The following is a 13,653-nucleotide window of genomic DNA, read 5'->3' on the forward strand; positions in this document are numbered from 1 at the left end:
GTCCGCAGTGGCGCTAGAACATTACACACCAAGAAAATGTCCCAAATACCCCCCCAAAAATGCACCTGTGTGTCTTACAGTGAACAATTCGCCAGGATACACATGCTCATTTTCCAGTATGCTGCATTCCTCAAAAAGGATATTTGTTGCTGGAATAATAATAATAATAATAGTAAAGAATAAGAATAAGAATAAGAAGAACACACATATAATTTCAAGAGGGTCCTTTGTGTCAACTGTTACACAAAGCTGGGATGTTGACTCTTTTTCCTTAGATTTTAGCATATCTCCACCCACATTGGCTTGCTATTACAACACAGTTGTTCTCAATTATTTTCTGTCATGTCCCCCTAAGGGATATAATTATTGTCAACCCCCAATTGAAATGCTACTGAAAACCTGATAATATGTATTTATTTATCTGTACAAAAGTACAGCTGCTGGCACCAGCATTCTGGATACAATCAATGGACTATTGAAATGTTGGTTCATAAAATGAGCTAAGATCATATCGGCAGCATCTTAAAACAATTTCCAAGTTTACTCACAGTTCCCCTGCCCCCCACCCCCTCACCCCACCACCACCCATAACCCCCAGAGGGGGGCGGCTCCATATGAGAAGCACTGCACTCATTAATGAATTTAGATGTGACACTCTTCCATTTTTGTATATGGTATGGTTTATTTATTTGTTTCAATTTGCATTAAGGAACATCACGTGGTTACATTTGCACAATTCAAAAAGAAGTAGGATGAAGCAGATCTTATTTAATCCTATAGGTCTACCCCTTTTCCATGTCTATGGCTGATGGTTCATTCCCACCATATATTTTTACACTATTTCGTTTGCTTGCATTTTGTCATTTAAAGTTTGTTTACTTCCTGTGTTTCAGTATCGCCATTTTCTAATAGAATCTAAAAGAATAGAGAATATGTAGCAAGTGATAGACAGCTTCGCAGCAAAGAAAAGTGGAAGGAAAAGCTGTTGAAAAAATAAAATACCAATAAGCCAATATGAGTTTAAGAAACTACATGTAGTGGACACCCCTATAGGCAAAAAATACAAAACGCCCAACAATATGTGATTTTGTTGTATATCCTGTTTGTTGGTATTTTTACACAGATTGAGCCTGTTTTTTTGTTTTGTTTTTGCGCTCATGTGGTTAGTCCTGTAAGTCAAAATAATTCCTCCTCCAAACATGTTAATACGACCTATAAGAGGTCTGTAATAATTGATTAGTGTTTAGGAGCTGCTGCAATGGGGGCGGGAGGTGGAGGCGCTCCTATTTCAGCCCCTGACGTGCTGCCTCTGGGGAGGAAACGGAGCTGCAAAGTCAGTCCAGCTCTGCTGTACAGGGTGCAGGGCAGAGAGAGAGCCAATCACCGGAACGCAAGGGCTCCCTTTAAGCCTGATATATCACCAGCAGGAACAAATTGTCCCAACAATCAACATCCAAAATCTGCTGGAGCAGCGGACAAGAGTGAAGAGGATTGGATCGTGAGCAGGCCGGTTTGCAAACGCGGAAGGATTGCGTCGCAACAACAAACAAAAATAAAAATCAGCTTTTGGATTTTCCAAGGTTGGAGCAGGGTGGAGTGAGCCGGGACATCATGTCTATTTTACCCTCTTTTGGCTTCACCCAGGAGCAAGTGGCGTGCGTGTGCGAGGTGCTACAGCAGGGCGGAAACCTGGAGAGGCTCGGGCGCTTCTTGTGGTCTCTCCCCGCTTGCGACCACCTCCACAAAAACGAGAGCGTCCTCAAGGCGAAGGCGGTGGTGGCTTTCCACCGGGGCAACTTCAGGGAGCTGTACAAGATCCTGGAGAGCCACCAGTTCTCGCCGCACAACCACCCCAAGCTGCAGCAGCTGTGGCTCAAAGCGCACTACGTGGAGGCGGAGAAGCTGCGCGGCCGGCCGCTCGGGGCGGTGGGGAAGTACCGGGTGAGGAGGAAATTCCCGCTACCGCGCACGATCTGGGACGGCGAGGAGACCAGCTATTGCTTCAAGGAGAAGTCCAGGGGGGTCCTGAGAGAGTGGTACACGCACAACCCCTACCCGTCCCCGCGAGAGAAGAGGGAGCTGGCCGAGGCCACTGGACTGACCACCACGCAGGTCAGCAACTGGTTCAAAAACAGGCGGCAGAGGGACAGAGCCGCAGAGGCCAAAGAAAGGTACTTGTTTGTACAAAATACTATAGAAATAAGAAATATATGCTTAAAGGTTGCCAGGAAGTACAGCAATATACAGTATTACTTTCGTTCTCCTACATTAGCTACTAACTTTTACAATCGGCCTACAAAATGTTGATGTGCTTTTTGGTTTGTTTTATTCCACAAATCACTTGATTTCATTTTCTAATTTGGATTTTTTTGTTTATTAAGGTAAAGCTGTAGTCTCCCATTGTTTTGAAACTCACCTGAAAACACATTTTTATTCCTGTATGAGACATTGAACTTTATTAGATTTATTATATTTTATACAACTGTTTATGCAATTTTAGAAGAAGTGTCTTTTACTTGTGCTTTTTAACTATATTTTTCTATATTTTACTTATTTCTCAGGTTTCAATTGTGGTTGATGTTAAAGTGCTTTATAAATAAAGTTGGTAAGGTGGTAGTGTTTTTACGTTGGAATAAAAACTGCATATATTTTCAATGCAATGATCAGTGAGGTAAAAGAAATAATCCAAATAATGAAATAGGAATGTGACTTGTACGTTATTTAGTAAAATGGCCTAAAGCTTGCCTTGCAAGCTATCTCCAGATCTTAGCTGTAGTTTATCCTGATAAATCCCAACATTCATCCAAATAATGCTCTCTCATTTCTGACAGAGAGAACAGTGAAAACAGCAACGCAGGCGGCAACAAACAGAACCAGCTGTCCCCTCTGGATGGAGGCAAGTCTCTCATGTCCAGCTCAGAGGACGAATTTTCTCCCCCTCAAAGCCCCGACCAGAACTCAGCGCTTTTACTTCAGGGCAACATGGGACACCCCGGGGCCTCCGCGTACTCCATGCCCGGCCTGGGAGCACCACAGCCGGTGCACGGCATGCACGGACACCCGCACCAGCTGCAGGACTCCTTGTTGGGACCCCTAACCTCCAGTCTTGTGGATTTGGGCTCTTAAAACGGGGGCTGTTTTATTTTACAAAGAAAAAACACGGAAGAGGACTGGTAAATGTATCAGATTCATGTAAGAAATAACAATATTGTAGCCTATTATGTAGACTGACTTGTCTGTCGTTAAATTTGATATACGACACAATTCCTTTATGCGCCTAAATGTGGATATCACCCTGACAAGAGGTTTTATTATCTCTTACATGTAAAAAAAAAAACACACACACAAACAAGACCTAAAAACCCTCATTTGAACACTTAAGTGGACTATACCCATTTGCTTAATTTATGATATATTTTTTAAAAGAATTCCAGTCAGGTCATGCCATTAGATTCAAATAAAACAAAAAGCAATGCATTTGTCTCACTTACGTTATTTTGTTATTTCTATTTATCCTCTTAAATAGAAAACAAATATGATGGAGAAGTTGTGTGCAAAAAAAGCGGTGCTTTATTTGATTAATTATACATTTCGTCTATAGTGAGGGCAAAAGTCTGTCCATTGAAAGCCTATAATGTAAACAGAGTAAATGAAATGTCCACATTCGCAGTTTTTTTTGTCAGGAGGCTGCTGTGTAGACACAAAATTTTTTCATTCAAATTATTTTTGCATTTGTCCACGTTTGAAATGGATCATTAGAGTTTTTTGTTTCCATGTTTTCTTTGCACTCACCGAGTTTGTTCTATTGGTTCCGGGCCATGGGAAAGAGTCAGTACTCAACCTTTATAGCAGTGGATTTCTCACACGTAAATGGCAAACATCCTGTAGGAAAATGACGAAAAAAAACAAGATAAAGGTCAAGTTCAGCGGCTGATTAAATAAATACATAAGCACAATTGAATAGAATGTTCTTCGAATAACGAAGACTAAAATAATTCATCAGAAACCAAAATAAGAATAAAACGGCACTAATAATAATAAAGATGATAAACAGTAATAGGCAGGTGATCAGAATGGGATCTGAATATGTAGAGGACATATCTTTTGCCCCCCCCTCACACACACACACACACACACACACACCCCTACACACTCATGTCAGAGTAAATTGTTTTGAGCAGAGAGCACTGAGGATTTCCTGAGCATAATCTGAAACAGTTGCTGTTAGCATTACTGCGTGATTGCAAAGATTGCAGGGCTGCAGGGACTCAGCACCCAGCTTCATTTTGGGGGTCAGTGGGTGGAGGGGTCCCTCCAGCTATTTTGTATCCCAGAGCCCCCACATCTCTGTCCCTTACACACCCTTAAAGTTGCCGATTCCCAAGTGTTTGGCTAATGTATTTTTTTCAAGATAAAAATGTGGCATTAGACTGTTCAAATCCAAGCTCAAGAAGTAGTACTAAAAAATGAACAAATGGTTAGTAAGTTAGTGGCAATGAAAAATAAGCATAGGAAAATATGCAGCAAGGCTTCTTCTATCAAATTAACAAGCTAAATTTAATAGAAAAATTAAAACCGGTCAACATTCAGATTTGTTAGAACTTGTAAAAAACGCACTAAGAGCTGATGTTTAGCTCCGATTACTCCCTGACCCTCCCTGAACTCACCCTTACGCTCTTATTACACATAAAATATTCAACAAATTACTGCTCCTCATGTTCCAAGTCTTAACTGAGGACCGTGACGCATGGTTGTGCACGACTGTTTTGCTGTAAAAGTTTGGTGAAGGACGTAGTGTAATGCAATGTTTTATGATCGAGTGGGAAAAGATCCGGCACATTGCTTGAATACTGTATATATACTAAGCTATGAGTGCACAGAGAGCAGCATATGATGCGGTAAAAGCGTTCATACCATGATACGGATTGTATTTTTGACAGAATATTTCAAGGCTTTTATGTAAATTGAAGATTAAACAGTGCGTGACACAGAGTATAGGGACACGCTTCTGATGAGCCTATCATTCAGAGGTTGCATGTGGCTCTGAACTCTTGGCACGAGAGCGTGGCTAAATATTAACAAATTAACAAACAGGTGATCACAAAGCCACCAAGGGGACTCTTCATACCTGTTAATCTAATGACAACAGTTCCAGCAGAGCAGAGACGCAGTCAGGATTAAACAGGCGTTGCGGGCCACATGACAGTATGAGGCCATCAGTCACCTTCAGGATGTGCAAGGGACTCAACTCTATCCAATACGGAAACCCGCATGCTGCTTCTAATCACCCTCAAATCCCTTGTTTCCGAATGGGAGAAGGCAAAATTTGTCTTTCATAAATGTATGTGCGGTATAAGCCACCATGTGTCTCTCCAAGTCGGTGTTTAATGATAAAAAAGGGCAGGTTGAGCTCATCGCTGCCAACAACAGCAGCTGCTGATGGCAAACAGGGTTCCAGTCATCAGCGGGCATTTAATTTGTCATGGCTGTAAAGTGGCAGTGGCTCTAAATCAACAGCAGGAAGGGCCTGGACGTGTGCAAATAAACATGCAGAGCATGAGCCTGCGCAGTAGGCCAATACACTCGTGTTTGCGCTGGCACCGTCAGGGTGTGTGCATCTGATCTATGAGGCACCCTACACTTTTTGGGGTGAGTGGCCTCATACGTGGCCTGACGGAAGGTAAAGCTTTGGCGCACATGAGAGCCGGGTGTGACACAATCCCAGGTATCCATAATAACAAGGTGGAGGAGGGGGGTGATGAAGGGAAGGAGGGAGGGTGATGAGGGACAAAAGGATCTTTTCAGGCCTACCTTTTAGAGGGGAGGAAGAGAAGCGGAGGGGGAGTAAAGAGAGATTTTCTTACCAATGATGCATGGATCTGACAATGTCCCTGCCTGGCCCAAAGGCACATGCAGGCTGTATGTGTGTGTGGGCAAGAGGGGAGAGAATAAGAAAGGTATACAACAACCTTGTAAAACAGGAAAGAGTTACCTTGTGTTTTTGAAGCTCTACATACAAACAGTCTTGAGCGTTTGACTTACCTTCCTTGATCAACTATCCTAACAATCAATTAATTGATTTTCAGATTTTCTATTATTATTTTTAATGAAATTGGTGTATCTTTGTGAATGTTCAGTACGTCGTTTTCAATGCTTGTGTTAGAAGAGTTGCCATAGCAGAGGTGGATGTGGCTCAACTTCCCATAGATGTTCTTTAGACCAAAAGCTCGTCTAGACTGAATCAATAGTGCCTCTGCTGGTTGGAGACAAGTAGTGCACTCCACTTCATTTCAACTGAAAAATGAATTTCAAACAATCATTACTATTATTCACAATCAATTAATTAATCACTCATTTATAATACTCATCCCTAACGCAGACAGCAATGTAGTCAAACAATCCCTGTCACACATCCATCCATTTTCTGTGCTGCCTAATTAGGGTCAAGGGGGTATGCTGGAGCCTATCCCAGCTGACTTCGGGCAGAGGAGGGGTACACCCTGGCCTGGTCTCCAGCCAATTGCAGGGCACATATAGAAACAACCATTCACGCTCACATTCATACCCATGCACAATTTAGAGTCTCCAATTAACCTAACATGCATGATTTTGGAATGTGGAAGGAAACCGGACGGGGAGAACATGCAAACTCCACACAGAGATGCGCAGTGGGTCTTCCCGATCTCCTGACTGTGTGGCCAACATGCTAACCACTCAGCCACCGTGCGACCTCCCTGCAAAAACAACTACAAACTGTACTGTAAATGCCAAGCCAGTAGTCAGCAATGGCACTTTGTATTAAAAACGCTCACACACATACTCAAACACACACACACACACACACACACACACCCACGTACCTTTGTCTGCATATACTGTATGTGATTTGTGAATGAAGACTTTGGTAAGTATAGTACTCAGTTTTATACAATGGTGATGCAGTGAATGCAATGCATTACTGCATGAGCACAAGCTCTACTCAGTGCTGTGTTCTGCCATTGCTGTTGACTGTGACACACAGTATTTGTGCATGCACAATTAACACTGCACGATTAACATGTGTTCGCATATCTTGTGTTTTTGAGAAGTACCGTTTTTGGCATTTAGACAAGAATCAACAGTTTTCAAAGACTTACACTTTTAGGCTCATTTTCAAAGGAGTGCCTCTTTAAGTTGGAAAATGTAAACAATCGTTTTTTGTCTTTGCAAATGGCCCATCAGACAGGGAAGAAATAAAAAATGAATAGAGTACAGCCCATTTCCTACATTATAGTTTGATGATATATGATGCAAAAAGTTGAGGTACTCTGATGAGGCCACAAGTTCAAAACACACAAGAGTAGGAAACCGACCATCCATGAGGAAGCTACTATGTGCCTGAGCTGAAAGAAATATTCATCTCTGTCTCCTGGCCAGCTGAGTGATGGATCACCCCGACGAAGAAAGAGAAGAGGAGTTGGAGGTGGAGGAGTAGACTGCTGATTATACATGACTTTTAGGTTGTTAAATAGCATGCTGTATGTCAAATGAAGGACAGTGTTATGTACATTATCTTGTTGTGAAAGAGGAAGATTTTATTACCTTGCAAGGACAAGATAAAACGCATGAGTAATCAGGAGAAAGCGCACTTGAATAAAAATAAATATGCCGGGAAGCTACTGTATATAACGTATAACAATTATTTATTTATTTATTTGTCCTGTCCAGCCATTAGGGCAGATAGTACTGTTAATCTAAATGCCCTTATGTGCTCAACAGATTTGCTCTGCCAGGGAAAAGTGTGACATACTCTTCCCCTGTTATACAGAATTGATTTGGCCTTATTTGATGTTTTGTTGGTATGCAAATTTTCAGCGGCCCTGACCGGAGCAGAAGAAGAAGAGAAGAAGAGAAAAGAAAACAGAGGGGGGACTGCGAACAAGAGGGGTACAACACATAGAGAGACAAGAACAACAGCAACAGCAACAATTGCGACAACAATAACAAAACAACAGAAACAAACAGGACTACATCAGCAAATGTCTGTGACGGCCATAAAGAACATGATGGAGAAGGCAAAATAATATCAACAACCACAGTGACAATACTGCATTGAAACACTCATACATATTAGTAGTAATGGTAGTGATGAAATGATTAACCATTATAGTGAACAGAATGACAATAACTGTAATGCACACAATTGTAATAACTATAATCATCACCATTACTGTAATAAAACCAACAACATAATAACACCCTGGTTAAACCAGTGATTTATATGGGGAAGCACGTACAGTAAGTACATGTACGTGTGTACAGGTATCTCTGTGTATGTGTGCATGTCTTCATGTATATAAATGTGCGCGTATGTGTGAACGTGTAATTGTCTCTGAGAATGCATGAAAGGAGAGGGACCGCCTAGACCAGGGGTCGGGAACCTTTTTGGCTAAGAGAGCCATAAAAGCCACATATTTTAAAATGGATTTCCTTGAGAGCCATATAATATTTTTTAACATTGAATACAAGTAAATGTGGGCATTTTTAAGGAGGACCTCTAAAGTTATTCTTTTTATTAACATTGTTACACTGAAGCAATCCAATAATAAATAAATTACTTCTTACCATTAATGCGACTTCTGGTGCTGCGTGCTTTTGCACCGTACTCCGTATCTTTTTCTTTTTCCAGAATTAGCGATCTGACTATTTGATTTAAGGAAGGGAAGTTCATGCGAATAGGCTACCGCGAATAGGCTACCGCATTATCCAGTGATAATCGAATTTTGGTGTTTGACCCGGAAAATATTGGAAGGACAGCTTGCACTGGCTCTGGCCACCCGCATTGTGGTAGAAAATGGATTGATGGACTAAAATGCATAACAAAGTTTTATATTTTGAGTGTTATTTTTAACACTGTGATTTCTGTAATGTACAATAAAAGGTCAGCGAACAAAAAAACAAAAATACATTTTTATCGTGTTAAGACATGTTTGAGAGCCAGATGCAGGCATCAAAAGAGCCACATCTGGCTCCCGAGCCATAGGTTCCCTACCCCTGGCCTAGACTATCAAGTAAGCCCGCCCCACACAGCCAGGACGAGCCCCCACCACTAGAGAGCCGCCCCACGGAGGCGGGCAGAACCAAGACCGCCCCACCAAGAGCCAGCCCTTTCCCCTCCCTGGAAAGACCAGCAAGGGGCCGCATAGAGGCAACCCCGACCAGAAACAGGGCGCCGGCAGGCCAGGGGACAGCCAACCCCCAAGACTGGCGAGAGACCACATCCCACAAGAGCAGACGGGCACCAGGGGCCACATACCAGCAGGCCCAGAGATGCCCCCGCAACTGGAAAGCGCCGGGAGCGCCAGCCCCCCACGCCACCCGCCACCCCCAGAGAACGGAGCCCAGCCCGTCCCAGGCCACCCCATGCCCGACCCCCTACACAGGACCGCCCCGCCCAGGGACGAAGGAGGCCTCACCCCTCAACACTCCCCGCCACCCAACGGAGGTCTGGGTGGCAGGGATGGGACACCCAGCACCTGCCCCCACGGACCAAACCCCTGAGTGGCCCTATTAAAAACAAAACAAAACAGGATACTAAATAAAATAAATAAATAAATAGATAAAATAAATAAACAAAAGCACTCACACACACACACACACACACACACACACACCATGGTTGCGCCCCCGACACCTGGAAGTCTCAACGCGCAGGGGACCCGAGGCGCAGCGGAGTAGTGGACCGTGGGGACCCTGGGAGAGGGAATGCTGCGCCCCCAAGCCGCAGGGAGGCCAAGCACCAGAGCCGAGAAGGCGAGACTAGCAGCAGACCAGCCTCCGGATCCCACCAGCCACTGGAAGTCAGACCACCCCCCTGACCCCAGAACCAACGGCGCACCACCCACGCACCGGAGCAACACCCCCGACAAGCCCGCAGACAGACCCGGGGGAGGCAAAGACGCGGACAACAGCCCAGCAAAAAAATCACAAATGCCCAAGGCGCACGTCCCCCATCCCCGGCCCGTCACCCAGGCCCATGGTCCCCATGAGCAAGACCAAGCCCCACCCCATCACACAGCCTGTCCCCTCCAGCAGCCACCACGGCGCAGCAACCCCAAGCCAGCACGGCGGCATGCAGGCCACCAGTAGCATGGGCCCCACCCCCCGGAAACTGTCGGATCCCTCCAAGTGCGCAGAAGTTCCCCCGGCCCAGGTCAGTCCAAGGGAAGCACCGCAAGCCGCCCCCCTGGCGCAAGCCCCGGCATTAGCCGGCCTCAATGGGCCTCCACCGAGAAAGGGAGGCGAACCAGGCAGAAATGCCCCACAAGCCAGGCCACCTCGGGCGATCCACTGCGCTGGCCAGAGCACAGGTACACATCCACAGCCCCAACCCTGCCCGGTGGACAGGCGCCGCAGAATAGGCAGGAGGCACCCCACTCGAGCCTGCTCCACCCGTGAAGGTGATAAGATGGGATTGTGTCTATTATGCAATTAAAAATATAAATAAATAAAAGAGGACAGCTCTGAAGGGCTGGCCTCTGTGTCCCTGAGGCGTGTATGTGTGTGTGTATGTATATGATAGGGCAATTATTTATATAACAATTGATATGACATATAACAAATCCTTCCGAAGACAAACCCAGGTTTGGTGGTGGAGAATCGAAGATCCAAATAACTTTGGAGAGAGAAGATAAAAACGATAATGGCATTTGTCTTGGATTGGAAAATTGTGATTTTGGAAATCTTGGCTGACAATGATCCACATGGTCCTGCCTTTCAAAAGTAAACTTAAAGGGGCCGTATCCTACATTGCTGTACTCTTGTTCTACATGATGTGGAAGTGCCATATTGTGAGGTTGGCGTGTTTTTAAGTTATGCCTGCTTTCATTTTCATGCCACTGCTAAATCTGGTGAAAGGTGGCGTAAACAACTTTAGAAAGTCCTGTATGGCAACTTGCCAGGGGTCCAGCAGTAATCGGCGACCGCTGCTCAGTACTGTTCGTCGCTTTTCCTAAGAAACAGCAGCCAGAAAGTGGCTTCTCGGATGTGAGGATTGTGTATGATGTAAACTGGTGTACATTTTTTCTTTTCTGGTGAGCTAAAGACATACTTCACGGTCACTGCTCCTCACTGCCACTTCACTGACAGCTGTTTCGTGAACAAATCACGGTTATCTCAAATATTCATCCAATTATATCAAATTTCTAATTCTTCTTTCCTGTTTTCAGATAAACCTTAGCACATAACCAGCTGATGGGGGCATGTCTCTATTCAGCATTGAGCCGTGGCGGGAGTTGGAGCGGGGGGGCTGAAGCCGACGCTGGACCCCTAACCAATCAATCGCAGCAGAGTAGGCCTGGTTGGGGGAGGAAGCAGCTTAATCCAAGCATGTCAGCCAAGAGGAGAAGAATGCAGATTTTTCTCTGTACACAATTTGAGATTTATGGAGTATTTTATTGAAAGAATCTCACTATAGTGCCCCACTGGGATCCAATATCACTTTAAAAGCCCCTGAAATGAGCAGGATATGGTCCCTTCAAATAGATCACCACACAGAAGAGTCCTCTTCAATTTTCACTTTGTGATAGGACGTATGGATGTTGTCTGCAAAAAGAAAAAATGCCAGTGCTTATGTTTTGAGGCAGCAGAGGTTTGCAGCACAGATGAGGCCTATAGACCAAACATTTCAATTGCAAGATAGAAAAACACAAAAGAGAAACAAATTCTTCAAGGGATAGTTTGGATTTTTCTACATGATGTTGTATGACATCCCCATCAGCAGTGTACTGCATCAACAGTGACTTACCCCCCACATACAAGTCAGTCTCACTGGCTTTTATAGGAATGTCTGCGGGGTTTACTACCACATTGTAGGAATTATATCTCAACATGATCAATAATTGATATCTTCTACTGCTCTAAAGCTTTCATGAAATACCCAACCAGACACTGCTTCTGGCTCTCGGGTGTCTTTGGGGATGGGCAGGAGTAGCAGACACAACAAGAGGAAGGGCTATGGGATATGGGATAATGAAATCTAACTCACACTCCGAAGGGACATCACCTCGCCCATCATGGGGCTCACAAATAGCTCAAGGACCTTTCTAAACATACTGGGCCAAGCCCAAACATCACTGCATCCATACCTTCCTTGCATCCCTGCAGCTATTATTTGTTTTCCGAATTTGGAGTGACAGCACCTAGAATATGAGCTGCCAATCTCCTTTCCCTTTGCCCTTCGTCTTTATACTGCAGAACCGGATAAAATACCCTTCTTGGTTCCATGCTAGAAAAAAAGAAAAACATTCAGGAAATGAAAGTTGTAACACGATCCTCTGTGTGCCAAACGTCTCCCTGAGCAGGGACAAAAGGCCGGCAGAAAAAAGCTGCTGTGCCTAGTTTAGTGAGCACATGATAGAGGAGCACGGAGGCCGGCGGTGAAAGGAACACAGAGGAAGCGAGAGATGGATGCAAAGTGGAGGACGATGAGAGAGGACAGAGAAGAAAAGAAGAAAAATAAACCTACAGCTCTGAACAGTGTGTTTTCCAGCCGGTCTCGAGCCCTCATCATTTCTCAATCAGCAGTCATGGTCCAGATCTTGACATGCAGGATGGAGAAAAGGGGAAAGATGTTTGATGTCCAACCTTTTAACTTCCATTACACACTCATACATGAATGGTGCAGGAATCTGGGCCCCTCTCTGCTCACTTTTGCCTGTCTAGCATCTAAAAAGTAACCATTTGACTATACCTATCTTTTACCTGTCTGCTTTACAGCTTACAACCTTGCCAGTCTCTCACAGAGCACCAAAGCTGGCTATACTCTCCATACCTGCCACCCAAATTTACTACTAACAAACAAGCCTGCCATACATGCCTACTGACTGGTCTTCTTACAAACATTTCGGCGTATCTGTCAACCAAGATGCCTACTTACCTGCTTATACCTATCAAAAGTACCTACCTAATACACCTATCAACCAACCAACCAAACTACCTAAGCTAGCTACTACCTGCCAACCCACACACCTACCTGCCTGCTTCCTACCTGTTTACCAGCCAGCTAACCAAGCAAGGCAAGGCAAGGCAAGTTTATTTATAGAGCACAATTCATACACAAGGTCATTCAAAGTGCTTTACACAAAAGAAGGGTAAAATCACTTCATAAAATCATTCCATAAAACCAAAAAAGATTAAAAATGAGGAGTGCAGACAAAATACTTTCAGGTGTCATATGCACAGTTGAATAGAAGCGTTTTCAGCTTGGGTTTGAACATTGCCAATGTTGAGGATTGTTGCACATCTTCTGGAAGATTGTTCCAGGTTTTGGCAGCACAGAAGTGAAACGCAGCTTCACTGTGTTTAGTCCTGACTCTGGGCATCCACAGGAGACCAAGCAACCCTACCTACCGTACTTACCACACACCAACCACAGATACCCACCTTACATACCACCAACACATGTACAATATCGCAAAAGTGAGTACAGCCCTCACATTTTGCTAGAAACTGAAACTTTGATGTACTATAGAATAGTCTGTGTACAGCTTCCAAAGCAGTATAATTTTACTATCCACAAGTGAGTACCAAGATAGTTTCACCTATAGTTTCCAACAAACTATCTACTATCTACTATCTAAAAAAGTGTTTGCCTCCTTCCTGATTTCTTTTTTT

At 44.2% G+C, this 13,653-nt stretch overlaps 1 protein-coding gene across 1 annotated transcript; it reads left to right on the top strand.

Annotated features, from left to right (window-relative positions):
- The first annotated feature begins 1,369 nt into the window (after nt 1–1,369).
- LOC129192448 (homeobox protein six1b) lies at nt 1,370–3,495 on the top strand. The gene is made up of 2 exons (XM_054796505.1): nt 1,370–2,171; nt 2,832–3,495. Exons 1-2 carry the CDS (start codon nt 1,612–1,614, stop codon nt 3,124–3,126), a joined length of 855 nt encoding a protein of 284 aa, XP_054652480.1. The 5' UTR covers nt 1,370–1,611; the 3' UTR covers nt 3,127–3,495.
- Nucleotides 3,496–13,653: the final 10,158 nt, after the last annotated feature.

This window comes from Dunckerocampus dactyliophorus, chromosome 13 (assembly GCF_027744805.1).
Source record: "Dunckerocampus dactyliophorus isolate RoL2022-P2 chromosome 13, RoL_Ddac_1.1, whole genome shotgun sequence".
Classification (NCBI taxonomy): domain Eukaryota; kingdom Metazoa; phylum Chordata; class Actinopteri; order Syngnathiformes; family Syngnathidae; genus Dunckerocampus; species Dunckerocampus dactyliophorus.